Consider the following 21,055-nt stretch of genomic DNA (forward strand, 5'->3'; position numbering starts at 1 on the left):
AGCTATTTCAACATTCTGACACCAGACACTGCTGTACAGGGGCACACCTGCGTCCCAAGGACTGGCAGGAGGTCCACCTGGGCGGTGGCTCCCCAGGGGGCAACAGGGGGGCTGCTGGGCAGACACTGGGGAGGAGGCCAGGATGGGCAGTCTGCCATGGGCCCCGGTCAGGTGGGGGCCCAAGGCCCATTCTTGGTGGAGGTGACTCAGGGGCAGGCGGAACGGGTGACTCACCACAGACCCTCTGTGCTGCTGCTGCCAGGGACCAGCCTCTCCCTGGGCCCCAGGGGTATTGTGCAGAGCTCACCCGGCCCCCAGCCCAGGACTGTGAGTCAGCCCATCTGGGCTGAGGGGCCAGCATGATTTTCCATCCTTTATATTGTTCTGCAAGGAAAGTAAATATGTGTTACAAAACATGGGGTGAAGCGGGGCTAGCCCCCTCTTGGCCCCTTGGGCAGGGAGCAGAGGGTCCTCTGTTCCAGGCTCTCTGTACACATCATAGCGCACTGGCTCTTCCCCATTTCAGAGTTGGGGAAAACAATATTCAGAGAAGTTAAGCCACCTACCCAAACTCTCACAGCTGGGTGTGTAGCAGAGCCAGGACTCAAACCCAGTACAGCTTCAAGCTACAGCCTGTGGGCTCTTCCTGGGTGGCTGTGGACCAGGGCCTGTGGGTCAGGGCCCCAGGGTCGGCATTTTCCCCTGGGGAACCTTATGCACAACTTCGGAGCTGCTGCATCCTGCCATGTCCTTCATCCTTTTAAAGTCCCTGGACGCTTTTGGAACCTTAACAATTTGAGGATCATCCATTTGTTTTATTATTACTAATATTTATCCCTCCCCTTCCCTTAAAAGAAAGGCCCTTTGCTATTTTTTGGTTTTTCCCTTTGCCCCTCAGTGTAGTAGAAGCAGGCAGCCAAGGCTGGGAGGACGTTAGCAAGTATCTGTTGAATGACTGAATGAATGAACTCACTGGAAGAAATAGATTCTCTCCCCTGAAAAATGCATGTATGGACACGCACAGTTTGAAAGCCACCCTGGGAGGATTCATAGACCCCCTTAAGACCACCCACAGATGCCCCGTTAAGAATAAGGTTTTCCTAAAGTTTCTAACACTTCAAAACAAGTCCTTAGGCAGCTGGAACAAGAGATGGCCCAGAGGATGCTGGTGTTCTCAGGTGTTCTGGGGTCTGGGACAGGAAAGGCCCTTGGGAGTCAGCTTCCCCACCAACCTTACTTTAGAGGTGTACAACAGCTGGGGAAAGGCCTGGCCTGGGGACTCTGGGTGCCCCTGGGGCTTGTGCTGCCCTCCCCTCCCCAACAGACGTCTTGGATCCCCAGCTGCGCCCTTTGGCCATGAGCCATCTTGCTGCCATCTAGCATCTCCCCTGGAGACTGTGTGCTCCTGCTCCCCAGCCGGGCTCAGACCACCCAGAACCTGCCCAGCTGCGGTGGCCCCCTCTGGCCTCACCCAGACTCCATTTTCTGTCCATCCAACTGCAGGCTTCTCTAACGGCACACGGTGTGACCCAGGCACTCAATGCCCACTGTCTAGCCTGGCCACATGCTGGTGCAAAGTCTAACTCGGGCACACAGCAGTACACAGTATAACCGTGCACATGATGGCCCAATTGTGCAATGGCGCCATTCTGAACCAGAATCCGGCAGTTTTTATAACCAGCCGTGAAGTATTTCTATGATGCCAGGGCCTGCAGTTATTATAGGATTATTTCAAGGCTTATTTTGTATTATTTTGTCTGCCCTAGATGATGATAATGAGGGCAAAGCTTCCCACACGTGGGACCAGGCACTGTGCTAAGTGCTTTGTGTGAATTACCTGCAGGAATCTCGGAACGCTCTGGAATGTGGGCAGGTATTGGGCGACACCGAAGGAAACAGGCTGGGGGCGGGAAGAAGCCTCGCCTAGGAGCCTGCGGACCATTTGTGGCGGCAGGATTTGAACTCAGGCAGGCGCAGTCCAGGGCCCCCCCTCCTCATTGCCATGAACACTGCTACCACCTGAGTGTCATTCCCCAGCTATCCAGGGCCCGGAGACCCACACGGCGTCTGCCACACGTGTGTGGGGTGCCCACCTGGGTGTCAGCCACGGCGAGGGGACGGCTGAGGGCCCTGGGCGGCGGAGAAGAAGAGAGGGGCCCTCAGCCAGGGGCGCGCCGGGCCAGCTGCGGAGGGACTCGCTGCGCGCCCCGGCCCGGCCGGCGGGCCACGGGGAGGGGCGGGGCCCCGCCTGGACGCTGGCCCCGCCCTCGGCCGCGGCCGGCGCCGCGCTCGCGCGCGCAGGGTCCAGGGCGCACGCCCAGCGGCCCTGGAGGCCCCGCCCCGGGGAGGTGAGCGCCACCTCCCCCGGGAGCGACCCGGGGGCCCGCGGCCGGCGCGCGCCCCGCCCCTCGCGAGTAGTTTCCCGGCGCCGCCGCCGCGCCGCACTCGGCCGTCCGTCGCCGCCGCCCGCTCGCCTGCGCTCGCCGCTCGCCCTCGGTGCGCCGCCCCCGCCGCGCGCCACGATGAACTCGCTCTTCAGGAAGAGAAACAAAGGCAAATACAGCCCCAAGGTGCAGACCCGGAGGTAAGGGGCGCCGCCCGCCGCGCTCGGGACGCCCTCGGGAATCCCGCGCGCTGCGGGGCGGCCCGGCGGGGAAGCACCTCCGCGCGCGTGGAGGGACGGCCGGGCCGCGCGGGCTGCCGGGCGCCCGGGAGGCACGGGCCTGGGAAGCCCAGGCGTCCGGGGACTGAGCCAGACAGGGGTGCGCGACGCGCGGGAACACGGGGCCGGAGGGCCGCCCTTCAGCTGGCAAGCACCGTCGGAGGGGGACTGGGATGGGCCGGGGGTGCCCGGGGGAAGCACGGTATCTGGCACCACAGAGTTCTAGGTGTCTGGCGAGGGGCGGCACTGACTTGGGCGCCCGGACGGCGGGGACCGAGGTGGAGGTGCAGGACAACTCCGTGTCCTGGCGTCGCCCTTGCGCCGGGGGCCCTCCTGGACCGGGAGGCACGGCCGGGGTGCGGAGTGGTGTGCCTAGAGGACGCTACACCTTGGGCGGGGGCGCCGCGGGGAACCCAGGAAGCATTGTCTAGGGGCGCACGGGGGCAGGGCGCTTACCAGCCCTTCTTAGCGCGCGGGTGCTCCCAGTTAGGGAGGGGCGAGATGGGAGTGGCGGGTGCCACCTGCCACAGCGCTTCCCGGCACCTGCCACCCTCTGCTCCAGAGCCTCGCCGAGAGGAGCCGGTGGGGGGGGTGGGGGGGCACATGCTGAGGCGCCCCGGCCCCCCCGCCCCCAGGGCAGCCACGCTGGGGTCTACACCGGGGCCTCCTCCCAGCTGCATGGTTTCTCAGGGGCGTGCCCTACTCCACCCCCAGCCCCAGCCCCGAAACTGGCAACATCTCTGAACAACAGGTTCCCAGGGAGGCCTGGGAAGGGAATGACAAGTCTTGATGTGTTTGCGTTGAGAAGGCAGCCCACGTCCGTTCTGATATAAGCCTCATGGATTCATTTAATAACCGGTTTAGGGGAGCCTCCTGGAGATGCTGAGGTTGATGGCGAGGGTGGAACTTAGGTCCCTGCCTCTTCCCTGGTCTAGGGAATGTGAGGTGGGGGTTCCCCACTTGGAGAGCTCTACCAGGCTTCTCCCAACAAAGGGCTTCATTCAGGAGGGAGACTCCCCGAGTTGCATAGCCCACCTGTGTGGGAGGACCCACCCGAGGTGCCCTGTTCATGAGCCCACCCTCTCACTCCCTAACCCCAATTCCCCAGGCCCCAGATTAGGGCGAGAAAAAGACTCTAGCCAGGGCTTTCACCCCACTCTGTGGCCCAGCCCAGGCAGACCTGTGGGACAGGTGCAGGTGGGCCTGGGGAAACTGAGTGGGGGGCGTGTGCAGGCTCTGTTACCATGAGTTCCAGCCCTGCAGAAACTCCTCAGCCCTGTGATCCCACCGCCCCCATCTCCCCTTTGGGCTGTTCAAGTTCAGAGGCATGTTTTCTCCTCTCCTCCAAGGTCCCCCCGCCCGACAGCTTCCCTCATCTTCCACAACCGCAGAGACTGGGCAGGGCCGTGCCCGCTGCTCCTCTGTGGCCGGGTCCAGCTGGCTCTCAAACTCAGCTGGGGTCCCGTCCAGTCCCTGGGCTGTTCTCTCGGCATTGAACAACCGCATACTCCGTGCCAGCCACGGAGGGCTGTTCTGCTCTCCAGGTACCAAGACTCGGCCCCTCCAGTGCCTCCCACGTGGACACACGCACACAGCAGGAGATGGGCCACGCCTTGCCCTGTGTCTAGTCCCCCAAGGCCCGGGCTTGGACGTAACAGAAAGTTATAATGAACCCTGAGGAGCCCGGACGTCTCGGCCTCCCCAGTAGGGGTTGGGAAGGAAGCAGTTCTCATCTTTTTCAGCGCTGGGGACTCAGGGACTGGAGTCCTACCCCAATTCCACCCCTCTCTACACTCTTGCCCGGGGCACCCACCCTCTGGGGGAGGCGGCTGGGCTCCTGGAGGAGGGGCATCCAAGCGGGCCTGGGATGGGTGAGGAGAGGGCGCAGAGTGGGGGTGTGCATCCACAGGCCTGAAGCTGGAAGGGCGTCAGGGAGCAGAGCGCGTTGGGGAGGGGTACAAAGAGTACGTTTGTGTACATTTAAAAAAACATTCAGACGAAGCAATTCTGTTAGATGTTTCGGGATGCAGACACAGATAGGTGTTGAAAATGTAGATTTAGGAAGAAACCTGCAGCTTCAAAATTCTGCTGTCCCAGCGGGAGGGGCTAAGGAATCATGAATGATAGCATTGTATTTCCTTTTAAACAATATTAGAAGCAAATATGGCAACTGGGGTCCATCAGCTGTCTCGGTGGTAAGAGTCTGTTTCGCGCTTCCTTGCGTGCTGGAGCTAGGTCACCAGGTGCCCAGTTGTAGGCACCTGAGGGCTGGGATGGATGGACGGGGAGAGCTGGCAGCGGGAACGGCATGGGCAGGAGCCTGGAGGGAAGCCCCGAGTCCTCTGTCCTGGGCTCCTGTGTCTTGGTGAGCTGGGAGTGGGGAGTAGCCTCAGGAGGCCAAGGTGCCTGAGGCCTGGGGAGAAGGAACGGAGGAGAAGCAGGAAGGTCCCAGGCGGGAAGACACGAATAGAAAATCTCAGGAAGTGGGGGGCCAGGAAAGGTGTGGACATACAAGGGGATCTGAGATTGAGTCCCGAAAAGCTGCCCTAGATTGTGATCATGTTATCTTGCTCAGGTAATACTGCATCCCCCCTCTCGTCCAGGTGAGGCTCAGAGTTTGAGTAACCCACCCAGGGACCCTCGGCTTCTCTCACCTCGGTGTTCTGAGCCAGGAGCCGGTGGGCAGGGTGTCCCAGCAGGCCCCCTGGCCCATCGTTTCCTGGGCAGAGGGGTTTGCTGGGTTTTTAAGATAAACACACCCTGAGCTGCTCGCTGGCTGGCAGCTCCCCCTGGCCCTCTGCCCTCGCAAGGCTGCATGGCTGCAGGAACACTGGTACATGCAGAATTCTTTACTCCCAGTAGCTGGGCTCAGGTTTCAGACCCGTGGCGCTTGCGGCTTTCACTTTTCTGTCCTGGGCTTGGTCACTTCTTGGTTCCAGTTAAAGGTTGCAGGAGAATTCAGAGTTTGTGCCTCCAGAACAGGGGGTCCTCTTCCCTACTCCTCATTGCTGGAGTGTCAGCTCCCTAAAGGCAGGGACTTTGTATGCTGTGAGATTGCTCCTGTCCCCATAGAATGCTGCCTAGCACAAAGTAGGTGCTCAGCAAACAGTGGTGGAAGGTCCGTTTTGACTCTGTGACTTGGAGGAGTGTGAGGTGGTGGAGAGGACTGGAGATGAGGCGTGTGAAGCGTCAGGTGTGTAGCAGGTGCTTAGTTAATAGAGGCTGGTACTCCTTGTCTGCTGGTCTCGAACCTGAGTGACCTCCTCACGCTCTAGGGTGCCAAGATTGCCTTGAGCCCTGTTTGAACCTTGCAAAGCATAGTCCTTCAAGACATGCCCTGGTGTTACGGGAAGCAGCTGGAACGATGAGCGCCCAGAAGCGTGGGCCCGGAGCGGGATGGCCTTCCCTGGGCAGACGCAGATTGGGCCGTGAAACAGCCAGAGTCACTGCAGCAGCAATCTTCTCAGTTTAGACTGTGCTTCCCCAGGATTATTAGCTGGGCGTGGAGGAACTCACTGTCTGATCACCACAGAAGGTTTCAGTAGAGAGAGTATCAGTCACCTGGCCGATCAATCTGGTGTTTATTGGGTGCTCCCTTGAACTGTTTGCTCACAAGACTTCCTTCCTGTCTGGTCCCCGCAGCCCCGGGACACGCTGCTGGGCTTGTGCCGTCGTCCCCAGCCCCGGCTGCATGTTAGAATCATCTGAGGGACTTTGAAAGCAGTGTCCAGGCCCTATCGCAGACCAGTCCAGTCACAATCTCTGGGGCAGGGCCCAGCCTTCAGTTTTTTATGTGCAGCTAAGAGTGCGAACCACGCATTTACACTGACCGCGTTGCTCCACCTTGTCTCGGAGCCACATGCACCTCGCTTTTCCTTTTCAGAACGTTGCACTCTGTTCTTTTATTCTGAGCCTTCCCGTTCCGCTTCGTTCCCGGAGTGCGCCTCATAAAATGGCACCAAACTGGCTTTTGCTCTTGTATTTTCACGTGAGAATCTTTCAGGAGGAGAGTTTAACTCGTTCACGTTTAATATAATGGCTGGTGTGGTTGGACCTATGCCTGCCGTATAATTTTGCATTTCCTGTTTACCATGCGTTCTCTTTGTTTCCTTTTTGCTCTTTTCCTGCAATTTATTGGACTGAGCTGTATTTTCACAATTAAGTCAGGATATGAGGCCTGGATGTGGCGGAGTGGATGGACACCCTGACACAGGCGGTCTGCATCCTTGTAATTATAGTTAACAGGGTGCTTTTCTTTGTCTTGCCTGTTAGGTTATAAACCGTTGGACAGTAAGGACTTACTTATCTGTTGGGGGACCTTTCTGTAGCCCTTAATTCCAGCCTCATGTCTGTTTGAGATTCAATAAATAGGTGTTAAATTGAGTAGATGTTTTATATAGCATGGACAATGACTGTCTCTGGGGTAATAAAGAAGGGCCTGTCCCTGGGGCCTGTAAGAGAGCTGGTGAGATGACAAGGAGCTGGGGCTGGGGGTGAAGATTTATTCCGCAATGATTGACAATCTAAAGACCAGCTGGGGTACAGCAGTCACCTGCGCAGATGCTTACTAACCCTACGGCCCCAGGCAGGTTCCCCCGCCCCCAGGCTCAGTGTGCTCATAAGCGCTGGGAGCAGTAACAGTACTGACCTCACAGGTTGTTACGAGAATCAAAGCAGGAGCGTGGGTCAGGCACGGGGTGGGGTGTGGCCCACAGAAGGTGTTCCCTCCGTGCCCCTAAAGGTGTGCTCCCCTTTTCGGCTGGGCTCCCACATAGTAGCATCTTAGGAGAATGACTCAGCCCTCAGTTGCCACCCCTGACTGTTACCCAACCTCTGGGGTCAATGGTAGATGGGTTTGTTTAAAGATGTCAACAGGGTATCAATCTCTCTGTCTCCCCTGGGTGGTGAGCACCTTGCGCTTCCTCCCGTTTTCCCGATGTCACTTTGTGGCTTGGTATTGGTGGCCCCTCTTGTGAGGAGGTGGCTCTGGAGCCTGTTCAAATCCTGGCACCCCCCCTCCCACTTCCCAGCTGTGTGACGTTAGGCAGGTTTCTTAACCCCTCTGATCCTCAGTTATCTTCATTTGGACAATGGGGAGAGAGGAACTGTTGACATGCTATCAGACTTCTCAATTTGATATCTATTTGTTGAGCCCCAAGCCTGTCCAAGGCCTGAAATTAAGGGCTACCAAAGGGCCTCCCCAAAAGTGAGTAAATCCTTATTGTCCAAAAGTTTATAGACTCATAGACTAAGCAGAGTGCCCCAATGGCTGTGAATGTGCCTTTCTCCTGGGGCTAGAAGATGTGAGCACACGGAAGGGCTGCGTGGGAGACGGACGCCTCGTGGGTGCTCTTAATGTTTAGTAGTTCCTATGAAGTCGTTTCCTGAGCTCGTATTGTGTGTGCCTTTGTGTCGAGGACGGGACAGCTGTCTGGGAGGGACAAACAGACCTGCTCAGCCAGTCAGTGTTTAAAGAGGTGGAGGCTGGGGGCCACCCAACACCAAGAGGTGAGGCTCCCCCCAGGTCCGGGGGTCCCCAGGAGCTGCTCGAGCTCCAGTCCCGGAGGCCGGCGGGACCCAGAAGAGGAAGACCGTGGCCGCAGGAGGCCAGGCCAGGCCCCTTCCGCCTGCTCCCCGGAAAGGTGTGCACTCCTGCGCGTTCCAGGCATTCCGAGGCTGAAGCCTCCCCTTCTCCTTCATGCACACCCACTGAGACAGAATTAACCCCAAAAGGGAACAACCGTAGCCGCGATCAAGGGCCAGAGCGTTGGGGTTGACTCGGGCCTGGAAGACAAGGGGGCGCTGGCCAGGGAGGAAGGGCTGTCCCCCCCAGATGCGCCCCATGCCTGCCGCTTCCCGTCTCCACACACAGACAGAGCACATACGCTGTGACCAGCAGGGAACAGGAAGGGACCTGGGAAAGGGGCTGATGGTGGGCTTGCAGCCTCTCCGTGGTCTCTGGGGCGTGATCTGTTCCCCAGAGTGGCAGGTCAGGAACGAGGTAGCCTGCAGGGAGGGGTGGCCAGGGAGCAAGCCAAGTGCCCGTGGGTGTTCCCCCGTGGCCTGTGGGCCGTCAGGCAGTCAGGGACCCATAGACAAGCCCTGGCCTTGGGCTCGGTGTCTGGCCAGCCCATGTGGGTCCCACGGGAGAGTGGCAGGGAGCCAAGGAACGGCCATTAGGAGGCCTGCCTCGGTGCCAGACTCTGCACGGGGCCAGCAGATGCCCCAAGCTTCTGTCGGCTTTATCATGCAGACCTGACGCGCTGTAGCCATCGTGGGCTCCCAGCAACGTGGTCCAGAGACCACAGGTTCACCAGAACTGGGCTGTCCTTTCGGTAAGCGTCCGCCACACGAGGGGTGCTTAGAACGCACACATGTGCTGGCAGTAGAACCGGCATGCCAGGCTTTGAAGACTTAACGTGAAAAATGTCGCTTTCATAATGTCCTCTTGACTACCTGTCAAAAAGATATTTTAGGTATGTTAGGTTAAGTAAAATGCCATAGGAAAATTAAGTTCACCTGTTTCTTTTGACTTTTTGTCATGTGGCTGCTAAAGAAATTTAAACTACAAATGTGGCTCGCAGTTGATTTGTAGGGGACAGAAGTGGCTTTGCACACAGAGCCACTAAGTACCCAGTCCTCCCCTTTGGGGTGTTTCCTACCCATCAAGTGTGTCTTTGTGTTTGCTGCTGTGCGAGAGACCCGGTCACCCTACTGTCTGGACCAGGAAATTAGGGCCAGGCAGGTGGAATAGCACATGTGGTTACACCAGACCCGGGCAGCAGGTCCCATGACAGTAGCTGGGTGTGAGGACATGGCAGTGGATGAAACAAAGTACCCCGCAGCCCTGAGCCTCCGCAGTGTGACCGCAGCGTCCGGGCGCTTCACAAAGATCACCTTGGATTGTCTCAGGCCTCTGGGCGGGATCGATTCTTATCCCCATTTCGCAGTCAAGAAAATAGACCCAGAGAGGCACCAGGGCTGGCGCAACAGCACGGGCTACATTCTTCCCCGTGCCAGGCTGACTCGGTTTCCTCCCTGCAGACAGGCTAGAGAGGAGAAGGCACCCGTTGGCGCACTGTGACTTGGGCAGGGAGGGCTTGAGGCAGGGTGGCTCCCATGGTGGCGGGGGGGTTGGCCATTCATGGTGCCCTGGGTCTCCTGTGGGGTCAGGAGGCCGGGATGCGGTCCCTCGGGGGGTTCTGCTGAGCCCGGTCAGGAGGCGGGGAGACGGAGTGGGACAGCTGGGCATGCGGGCGGGAAAGGGGAGACCGTGTCTCGGCCAGGGTGGCCCCCACTCAGAGGCCGTCGGAGGGCGAGGCCGGCACACAGGCTCTGAGGCAGGGAAGAGCGCTGGCCACCTGGACGGGGCGGCCGCGCACAGGGTGAGGGCTGGGGCCCTGTGGGCGGTGGGCAGGAATGTGAGCTCTATTTTGCGCTCCAGTTTGCGGCCGGCTGGTGAGGTCTGGTTGCATCTCAGGAAGATGTGACAAATGTGCAGGAGCCGGCTGGGGGGGCTGTTGCATTGGTCCAGGCGAGGCGGCAGCCTGATCAGGTGGAGATCTGTTCCCAAGAGGAACCGGGGAAGGAGAGGCCAGGACCTGGGGTGCTTCTCAGGGCCCTGCTTGAACAACCGGGTAGGCAGGTCCTCCCCACCCTCCCCTTCTGCGGTTTCCCTCCTGCAGACGGGGCGGGTTCTCAGAGCAGCAGAAACCCTGTGGTGCAAACAGCCCTGGACCCCTGCAATCCCTAAATCCCCCGGGCCAGTCCTCAGCCCAGACCCAGGACCAGGCCTGGGGTCATGTCCTCCTGGCAGCCTCGTTGCCCTTGTTACCCAGATACATGCATCAGCTCCCCTGCAGGGATTGGAGGAGACATTTCCGAATATTGAGGTCACGTGTGAATCCCAGGGCCGCGCGCCATACCTGTGGTGCAGTTGAGCGAGGTGGTGAGGCTGAGGAAGGGGCCGGCGGCATTCACGCAGACCTCTACCAGGGTGCTGTTGGCAAGTGTGGTCTGGCAGGGGCCGCGCAGGGTCAGCCCGAGCCCAGGTCGGCCACCAGGCGGGCAGGACCAACATCGCCCGAAGCTCCCACTCAGTCTGGCATGCAGTGCCCTTCTCTGTGGCGTGCACCGGCCCAGGGTTCCTGGTCTACAGACACACAGCCGCCAGCAGCACCCGCAGGCACGGCCCTGGGCCCCTGCTACCATGGGGAGTAGGCCTCCCCTTCCTCAGACAGAGCCCCTTTCCGGGTCCAAGCTGGCTGGGGACCCTTTGTTTCCTGAAGGGCCCCCTGACCCCACTTCCATGCCAAAACTGGCGGGAAGGCCTGTGCCCCGGCTGAGCCAGGTCACAGGGAGCTACCTCATTGGCCTGCAGGGAGAGGGTGAGGGAGCCCCCACCGTCCATGCCTGTGTCGAGGTACAGCCGCATCACTGAGGGCATGCCCGACCGTACCCACACGGAGACACTGTCCAGGGGCCGGAACCGCGCAGACACCACATCCACGTCTTCCCGCACGACGGGATACCTCGTTTGGAAGAAGGAGCCACTGCCCAGCCCGTGGCTCCTGCCTGGGTCTTGGTGGACGAGGCTCAGGGGCAGCAGGCCAGCGGAGGCGTTGCGGCTCTGGCTCTGGCTGCTCTGAAGGTGCCGCGACGTCATGGTCTTTGGCCTGCAGGCTGACGGGAGCACCAAGGCTCAGCCGGAGGGAGGCGTGGGGGTCAAGTGCAGGGGGCAAGACATCCCGGCCTGCCCTCCCTGCACAACCCACCTGTGAGGGCAGCCACGATGCTGAATGCCACGGACACCCGGGCCCCCCCCAAGCTCTTGGCTGTCACTTGGATCCACCTGCCCCAGGGCAGCGAGGGTAGCAGCAGGTGGCAGGTCCCAGTGGGGCCGGGACAGGCCAGTACCTTCTGGAAGTTGCTGAGCAGGGTGGCTGAGCCCATGGTGAGGTGCACGGGGCAGCCCAGGCTCCCGTTGGACACACAGCCCTTTAGGTCCAGATGCAACTCCTGGGTGTACTCAGGGATGAAGGTTCTGTGGCCAAGGGTATGGCCTGGTTTAGCTTCTGCAGCTTCCACCAACCTTCCCGCGTGGTTTGCACTCAGGGTGGTGGCCAAAGAGGCCCCACTGCCCAGCACAACCCTGAGGCCCAGGCCCCTGGCTATCCTACCAGCCCAGGGACAACAAACACCAGGCCCACCCACTCCACCAAGCCAGACGCTGGGCCTCCCCCAAGGGCTCCCACTCACTTGAGGCAGCTGGGTCGGGAGAGGAGGGTCTGCAGAAGGGGCACATCTGGCTCCAGAATGGAGACCTCCACCACCCTCACGACCAGCATGTCCGGCTGGCAGACGTAGGCACAGGTGGGAGCAAAGCCCTAGGGAAAGAATGAGTGGTGGGGGAAAAGAATGTACACGTGTGGGGGAGTTGGGCAGAGAGCCCAGGGGGGCGGCTGGCGTGGGCAGGACTGGGCAGGGCAGCCTAGAGCAAGGCCTGCGCTGAGGACGTAACTGCCAAGGACAGACATTCCTGCACCGAGGGGTCCTGCCCCTTCTACGTGGGCGGCACCCCGCCTCACCTTCACCTCAATCTTGTGGGATGAAGGGGGCAGGTGGGCAGCCACAAACCCGTCCCCGGGTGCAGGGTGGGAGATGGTCACAGAGGCGTTGCTCTCGGCATCTTGACGAGGAAGGGCGGCTGCACAGAGGTATTGTCGGGGAAGCTGGTGCCCAGGGGGCTGATGACCGGAGGGGCGGCGTAGCGGAATACGTGGAGCAGGGAGAGCAGGGCAGGCATCAGATGTGGGCCTTGGGTCGGCGAGGGTGGGCACCTACACGGTGATCGCCACGTTGGCACACGTGGGGCTGCCTCCCCGTGACACGTGGCACAGGCAGCGCAGCAGCATGGTGCCTGGGGGCACGCGGAATTGGAAGAGCCTGGCGCCGCCATACCAGCTGTAGAAAGACAGCTTCTGCGGGGACTGCGGGAACTGCCCGGACACCAGCCTGACATCTGCGGGGAGAAGGTGCTGTTAGCCAGGGGGGCACTGCCCTGGCCCCAGAGAGAAAGCGCAAGGAGCCATGCTGGGTGGGTCTGCAGCCCTGGGACATCGGCCAGGCCGCTGCCGCCTCCAGCCCCTGGCAGTTGTGTCTGGCCTGGCAGGGCCCGGGACTCAAGTTTTCCCTGGGGACTCACATTCCTGCTCAATTTCTGCACACGAAACACTGCTTCCGTCACCTTTCCAAGTCCCTCTACCCCCACTTCCATCTCGTCACAGGCTCACACCCCATGCCCACTCCCTGCCACCTCTGTCCAGATTGCCCACAGCCCACCTCGGGCCTTATCACAGCAGCACCCCAGCATAGGTGTCCCCAAATGCCTCAGACCTCGGTGGGAACCAGCCTCTCCGGCACGCTACTCAGGGTCTCCCTCACACTGCAGCCCTGAGGCGCTCAGGGCCCAGAGATGGAGGCTGACGGACACAGGAGGTGATGGGGAGCCCCACCCCTCCTCACCTCTGCTCTGGGTGCCGGACACCAAGACAGCCCCTCCTCCTCGGAGGCTCCCAGCTGAGGGTTGTGTTCCATGCTCTTGGCCCCCCTGAGAAGCCAGGGGCCTCAGATCTAGAGGCTGACCACCTGCTCAGGCCCACGACAGCTTGGGGCACAGCTGGACTGGAGCCTAAGCCCTCTCGCCCAGGGAGGTGGCAGGCAGAGATCCCGGGGGGAGGGACCTCAGGCTGGAGGGCAGGCCACCCATGCTCTGGTGGGCACGTGCAGGGGCCCAGGGTGGACAAACTGCCCGTGGCCCCAGCGTGGGGCTCCTGCGTGAACGGGTCCTTCAGTGCCTCTCTGGCCCCCCAGCCCTACACCTCCCAAAGCTGTCACTCTGCTCACCCCCCATCACGGCAGCCTTTCCAACCAGCTCTGGGGTCTTCACAGAGGCCTGAGGCCCCATCCTGGATTAGACCCCTCCTGGGAGTGTCCACGAACCAGGGCATAACCTCCCCTGGCACACGTGCCCATGCCGTGCGACACGGGTGGGTGAGGGTGCCCACTGAACAGCTCTCGGTCCCCCCCCCCCACCGGGTGGCTGACTAGGCCCAGGGGCTGGCTGCATGGAGGGAGCCCAGCCCCTGTGCCAGCTCAGCCTCGTGCCCATGACTGTGGATACCAATTACCCTCTCTGCGTCCCAGCCTCCTGATGAGTTATCCAAGGTGGTGACCCTCCCTCCAAGGTTAATGGGTGTTAAAGTGCTTCCAGAAGAAATGCACGGAACACAGCAGGCTATGGCCTCACTTTCCTCCAAGCTGGGTGCCTCTCTGCCCACAGGAAGACTGGAAGCTCATACCACGCCATCGCTAAGGCTGGTGCCCCTCCACGTGAGCAGGTAAGGGAGCCAGGAGAATAGCTGGCTCTCCTGCCAACCTCCTGAACCTCCCACGGACACACGCTGAGAAAAGACAACCCACTCGCAAAGCCAGTCTGAGCTCCACTAGAGCCACGCATGGGGGTGCTGGGCAGCATTCCAGGTGTCCGCTGGCTACCAGGTCCGACCCACCAGGTGTGGCCTCAGTGCTGAACTAAGGCTGCTGCAGCCCCTGGGATAACATGATGACAGGGACCAAAAAAAACGAAAAATGCTTGTTGCTGAGGCAGGGCCGCCTCCCCCATTCCCTCCTGAGAAGTAGGGGGCCTTAGCGAAACAGCCAGCCAGCTGGCACCCAGCCCCCTGACCTGAGAGGGGCAAGGCCTTCTGACGTCCATGGCCCTGAAGTACCAGCCCGCGCACACCTGGAACCAAGCTGTGAAATTTCAGCAGGTGCACCAGAGAGAAAACACCTGCTCAGGGGCGCCCCTAAGACCAACTGGTCCCCCACTCCCAAGACCAACACAGCCCCTCCAGCATCCCCCACTGTGGGCTGCAGTCTCACCTCCCTGCCCACAGGGTAACCCTGGTGAACACACCAGGCCATTAACACACTAGTCTGGGCCGGATGTGGTAGGCACATCTCTGGTACCAGGAAGTGCCAGCTGTGTGCACCCCAGCCTGGCCCCACAAGCCACTTCTAAGGACACAGGTGAGAAGAGAAAGGAAAGTCCCTGAGCCCATCCTGGGAACCTGAGAAAGGGCATTCGGTCCTGCCCCCTCCAAACTAAAGCAGGCACCTGCCCCCTCAACAAGCCTGGGAGGTGAGAGATCGCCCAGGTTTTCCAGCTCCCTAGCCTCCCCCCAGTGACCCCTCACTCAGCCCTGCCCCCGGGGTGGTGAGAAAGAAGATGAGGGTGGTGGTATCCAAGGGAGCAATTTAATCAGGAGCTGGTCTCGGGGGAAGCTCCCTTTTATTTCAGGCGGCACCAAGCGCTGAAATTAGAGGCATGGCCCTCAAGGAAATAGGAGCTGGAGGGGAGCACGATCTTAGAGAAGGGGTGGGGGCTGGGAGCCCCAAGTGGAGGCAGCAGGCCTAGACTCTACTGGAGGGCCTCCTGCCCACCCCAGGGGCGCACCAGCCTCATGGCCCTCCCACAGGAGTCAGGGGCGGTCCCCCAACACCCCCAGTCAGGCTGAGGGGCAGCAGCTCCGGTCTAGCCCCCTCGACGGGCCTCGGTCCTGGGTGGGGCCTCTCAGCGAGCAGAAATGCAAGGGCGCGCAGAGAGTGCCCAACGCCATTTACTCGGAACCGGGTGGCCCAACGGCCCCTCAGGGCCGCCTGGAGCCCAGGCCCCCGGAGCGAGGCCAGCTGCTGGAAGTGACTGCACTGGGGCAGGGGCAGCCACTGGGGGCGGGGAGAGGACGCCCACCGGAGCCCCGCTCTGGCCGCTTGCTCCCCACTCTGCCCCTCTCCCAGAACAGCTGGGCGCCCTGGAATGCCACCGCCTAATCCTTCATCCCGGCTGGCCTGGCATCCGGAGCCCCACTGGAGTCCCCAAGGACCCCCGTGGGCCTCTCCACCTCCAAGGAAGGGCGCGTGATGGCCGTGACCGACGTGAACGCGCTGAGTAGAGAAGGGAGGGCACGTGCCGAGGGTCCCGACGGCGGAACCCGGCCCTGGGCGCAGAGGAGGGGGCGCCGGCGTCCGCTACTCCCCGGCCGCCTCGACGCGAGCTCTCACGAGGTCCGCCCTGCGCCCCAGCCCGGCGCCGGTGAGCGCGCAGGGGCCCCGGGTGAGTCGCAGTCCCCGGGAGGGCGCCCGGGCCGCGCTCACCGCTCTCGCCGCTGTCGCCTGCGGCGGGCGGGGGCCACGCGAGCAGCAGCGGCGGCCCCGGCCCGGGTCCCGGCGCGGCCCTTGGCTCCGCGCTCGGCCTGGCGCTACCCGCCCCGCGCCCCGGGCACTCCCGCCGCGAGGCGCCGCCCCGCTGGAGCCGGGCCGGAGGGACCGCGCGCCCCGGCGGGGGCCCGGGGAGGAGATCGGCCGGGGGGAGGCCGCGGACGGACGTGCGGCCGCGCGGTAGGGGGCGGTCGGCAGGACGCGGGGGCCGGGGGACCGAGGCAGGCCGGCGGGGCGGGGGTCGGCAGGCGCCGGAGGTCCGAGGGGGCGGAACGCGCGCAGAGCTTCCCACCGGGACGAGTGTGTGTAGAGCGCACACTTAGGGGAAGATGGAAAGGCCCCTCCTGTACAAGGGGAAACCCGGCACGCTCACCCTTTACACCGGGACAGATGGCAAACAGATCGCACGCCTTCCACGTAAGGATGTAAGTGCGAGATGCAAGCGGTCAAGGGACAGAGGTCAGTTCGGTACTTGAGTGCCCTGTGCTGACTTAGAGCCATGCTGGGACCTGTACCATCCAACACCCACCTCCTGCCCCAGTGTGAGGTTCCTGTGCCCCAAGCTGACCACCGGGTAGGAGGAGGCTGTGGGTCCTGTCCCAGCTCTGCCCTCCCACGGATCCCCCTTGCTTGTCTGGGGGTTAGTGAACTTGGTGGATGGACAGACAGCCCTGGACTGGAGTCTGGGAACCTCTGCTAAATAACAGAGCAGTAGCAATGCAAAGAAACCCAGGACATACCTTGGCATTCTCATTTTGAAGGTGGAAACCTGAGGCCCAGCAACAGGAGAGCCTTGGGTAGAGGCGCCTGCATATGCACATTGTGTATTCCCCTTATTCCCCCCAACTATACAGAAAAACAACTGTTGTGGCCAAATTCACGAATCCCAGAAGACCACCAAGGAGCCGACACCGATGCAAAAGCAGAGAGCCTTTATTCGAGCTAGCTCCAGCTCAATCTCTCATGTACACCAAAGCAGTGGCAAGATGCCAGAGAAAGAGAGCGCGTTTTCCCCAGAACAAAGGTTTTATGGGTTTCCAGGGCGGTTTGGGGGGTGATGGCCGTGGCCCTAGCTGATTGGCTGGGCCTGGGCGTAGTTGGGGGGTGATGAGTAGTTGGAAGGGAAGGTGAGACACTTGGAAAGAGTGATCCAGTCATTAGAGGTCTTGGTGCATTTCCTTCCTGCCCTTTTTCTCTGAAGAACTTAGAAAACGCTTCCCACCTAATGCTCGAAGCCCCGTCAGGCACGTGGAGCCCACCCAAGGTAAGAAGAGGCCGTCTGCTCCCTTGGTGGTGAGACGGGGACCGTGGGTGTAGTCAGAGCAGGGTGAGGGCCTCTGGGAGAAGACCCCTGCCAAAACTCCGTATTAAACAATTAAGCAAAGACAGAGTCACATTAATTCTCTAAAGTAAAATATTAAACTAGGAATATAAGCATTCTTCAGTGAAGATTAGTTAAAAGTAAAAAGGCAGGAGTAACAGCCTGCAATGTTTGAACATCTCCCAGAAAAGAAAATACCTCAGCATAGCCCATGTATTGTTTGTATCAATTAAATGAGGCTATTGTAAAATTTACTTTAGCGGCTAAAAAGCCCAGTTTATCTTTAACTTTACCCAGATGCTGCTTTTCCTCCTCCAGCCCCTAATCAAGGAACATATAACCTGGGCAATTAATATAACAGGTAGGCCCAGCCGTAAACAACATAATGAAGGGCAGGAAGGATTCCATCTTAAAGATAAGAAGTTAAGAAGTAAGATTCTTAATTTACTATTTAACAAACCCACAATAACTCAGCTCACCTTGAAAGCAAGACAAGCAGCCTCGATTGATGTGCTCCCAAACCAAGAAACTGCTATTCTAAGAAAGGATCAAAGCAGTAAATTTCTTATGCAAACTGCAAAATAGTCTGGAAACCTCATAAGAAACCTAGTGTCTCCGTAAAAATAAACATGTAGAGACCATTTGGTGGGTCTGCATCCCCAGCTCTTTGTCTCTCAACCGCCTATAAACCCCCTAGACAACTTAGCACCCCCGGCTCTCCTGTGCGCCCCCAGCCCCCGCCCCCCAGCTCTCCCGAGCCTGGAGCTCTGTCTGTCCTCTCACCGTCTCTGTCAATAAAAGTCTTCCCGGCTCTCCTACCTTGACCGCTAAGCTCATTCTTGACTCCGCAAACGAGAACCCCGGCCTCAGTGGGAGGGCGCTGGCATGGCCGGGTCCCCAGGGAGCTGCCTCCCTCTGCAAGGTCTGTTCGCCCTCGGTCAGTGCCCACTGCCATTACAGTGCCAGCTTGAGCCCTCTGCCCCCATACCCACGCTCGCCTGTCCCAGGCCAAGCCCCTTCATCCTATGAAGAGGGACCGCGCCTCCGCAGGGGCAGGGCAGCGGCGGGCGGCCCCAGCACCATCCCCGCCGGGAGGCCACTTCGCAGAGGGAGTTCCCTTGCTATTTAACGGTGCCCCTTGTTCCCAGAGAGCGGAATGTGATGGTGTCAAGTCCACCAGCAAGGCAGGGAGCGGGTCCCTGTGAGGCCGCTGCGAAAACAGAAGAGCGCAGCAGCTTTGGGTGGGCGGCGCAGCGGCAGGAAGCAGAGGCGATGGGGGGCTCAACCTCCGTCCTGCAGAGAGGAGGCCCCTGCCTGGATCGCCGGCGGCTGCCCCGCAGGCTGGGGTGCGCATCATCCCGCAGGGGCTCTGGTTACAGGGAGGGCCCCCCGCGGGGATGCAAGGTGGCCTGGCCCCAGGGGGCGGGAGCCCGGAAACAGGAGGCAGGAGTAGCCCTTTGTCACTGGGTGAGTCGGGGTGCTCCAGGGGAAGAACCCACAGACCTGTGGGGACCGTGTAGGAGGAAGTGTAGGTCGGGACTGGCCTGTGACTGTGGAGAGCCCAGGGCAGAAGATGGTCATCTCAGCAGACGGTCTGCCCCCCCTGCCTGCTCTCTGTGGGCTGGGCTGGCTGATTGGCTGATGCCCCCCACGTTCTCAGGGCGGATCCTAGGTCTCCTGAATCAAATGCTGGTCTTCAGAAATGGCAACAGTATCGGGTGAGGCTGTCAGTGTTCGTCAGTGTAAATCACATAACGACCCTGAAATTGACATAAGAGGGGGAGGGTGAAAGGATCTGAATGGCGGTAAGGCTTCTACATTTACTTGAAGTGATAAAATACTGATCATAAGCAGGTGGTACACAATCAGGCATGTATACTGTAATCCTCAGAACCTCTTAAAAAAATCAAGGAGGTACACCAAAAGTCAATAAATACATTAAAATACTAAAAAATATTCAGAAACAGTTGGCCCTTCAACAACATGCGTTTGAACTGTATGGGTCCACTTATATGTGAAATTTTTACAATAAATATATTGGAAAACTTAAAAAAAAAAACACATGGGCAAGGCGCTCAAGGCAGCGTAAGGGTGGGTGTGATTTTTGTCCCAGGCGCTGACCCCCGCAGGGGGGGTGGGCACCGGGCCGCGGGCCCCGAGACCCCTTTCGCGCGCCGTGTCCCGGCGACCCCGGAGCGCGCGCCGCCAGCGCACAATGCCCGCCAGCGCACAATGCCCGCCAGCGCACAATGCCCGCCTCGCCCCTGGCCCAGGCGCGCTGGCAGAGGGAGTCAGTCTGGTAGAGAAGCCTTGGACTGCGGTCGCTAGCTCGCTACCCAGACAGACCTCGCTGATCGCCCGTCATGGGAGGTTTTCTCACCCAGCTGGTGGGAGGGCTTCTCACCCAGCTGGTGGGAGGTTTTCTCACCCAGCTGGTGGGAGCCCTTCTCATCACTCTGGTGGGACTTCTTTTCACGGAGCTGGTGCGAGGACTTCTCACCCATCTCCGCTCACCGGCCCGCCCACCGGCCCGCCCGGCCCTCCTCGGAAGCTCCGCCCACCCGCCGGCCCCGCCGGCCCCGCCTGCCCCGACGGCCCGCCGCCATCCCATTCACCCCTCGGACCGCCCTCCTTCCCTCCGGTCCCCTTGGAGGCCTTCCTGCGGGTAAGACACGCTGACCCTCCCAAGACCGAGGACTTGACTTTGTTTTTTTGTTTTTTGTTTTTAATTTATTTATTTTATTAAGGTATTATTGATATACACTCATGAATGTTTCACATGAAAAAACAATGTGGTTACAACATTCCCCCCTGTTATCGTGTCCCCCCCAGACCCCATTGCAGTCACTGCCCATCAGTGTAGGAACATCTTCCTCTTTGAAATCAGAGAGGAACATTTTGAGGAACTTGCCGCAGTAACTATGTTGTCTCAATTTCACACCCATGAAACCACCACCGCAGCCAAGATACTGAACATCACCATTCCTGCCAGAAGTTTCCCCGGGCCCCTCGGTGGAGCCTAAGACCTCCCTGTCGCCCTGCCCCTGCTGCCAGGCATCCAGTGGTCCCCATTCTGTCACTGTAGATTTGTGTGCGTTTCCTAGAGTATACATAAGTAGAATCATACGTTTAATTTTTAAAATACTGAGCTTTCCCTTTCTGACTTTGTGAGACATGTGTAGCTGAATTAACAGTAAGATTAACAACATTGTCCTTTTTCATTACATTACATTGTGACCATGGGATGAAGCCTTAAAACAATGTTGCTGCCTTTCAGTAGCACATCTGTGTTTTTCCCTTTTATTTCCCTTTAAGGCCTGGGCCTCCGAAGAGTGGCTTCAGTTCCCAGAGCTCAGATGGCCACTTGGATAAGAGACCCTCCACCTATGCTGTGAGCTGCTTGAAGGGCACGTGCACATGTGGCATCCGTATGTCCAGCCGCAATGCCATTACCAGTTCCTACAGCTCGACTGGAGGCATCTCTCAGGTTCCTTCCCCTGGTGCTGTGGAAGAAGTGGGTTCTTTGCGTTTATTTGTTGATTGTGCAGTGTTTACTAGCTGCCTTCTGTCAGATGCTGAGATCACCTCTAAGGTGACAGCAGTTACCAACCCCTGAATGTTCGCTATAGACCAGTGGAACAAACTAGAAAGCCCAGAATGCTTATGTGGAAACCTGGATGCAAGACAGAGCCACTACTATAGATAAATGGACAAAGGATGAATACTTCAAAAATGGTACTAATCTGATTAAAAGGGTAGATTGAGTCTGGATTGCATTGGGTCATAAACTCATC

General features: G+C 59.6%; 1 protein-coding gene across 1 annotated transcript in view; it reads left to right on the plus strand.

The window, feature by feature from the left end:
* Positions 1 to 2,010: 2,010 nt before the first annotated feature.
* The window catches only part of LOC140843945 (nuclear envelope pore membrane protein POM 121-like), a 33,531-nt gene continuing 14,486 nt past the window's right edge, over positions 2,011 to 21,055 (plus strand). The window contains exons 1-2 of the mRNA XM_073214513.1: positions 2,011 to 2,584; positions 20,577 to 20,775. Coding sequence (XP_073070614.1) covers positions 2,523 to 2,584; positions 20,577 to 20,775 — 261 coding nt within the window. The 5' untranslated portion in view covers positions 2,011 to 2,522. The remainder of the gene's footprint in view (positions 2,585 to 20,576; positions 20,776 to 21,055) is intronic.

Source organism: Manis javanica, chromosome 10 (assembly GCF_040802235.1).
Source record: "Manis javanica isolate MJ-LG chromosome 10, MJ_LKY, whole genome shotgun sequence".
In the NCBI taxonomy this organism is placed as follows: domain Eukaryota; kingdom Metazoa; phylum Chordata; class Mammalia; order Pholidota; family Manidae; genus Manis; species Manis javanica.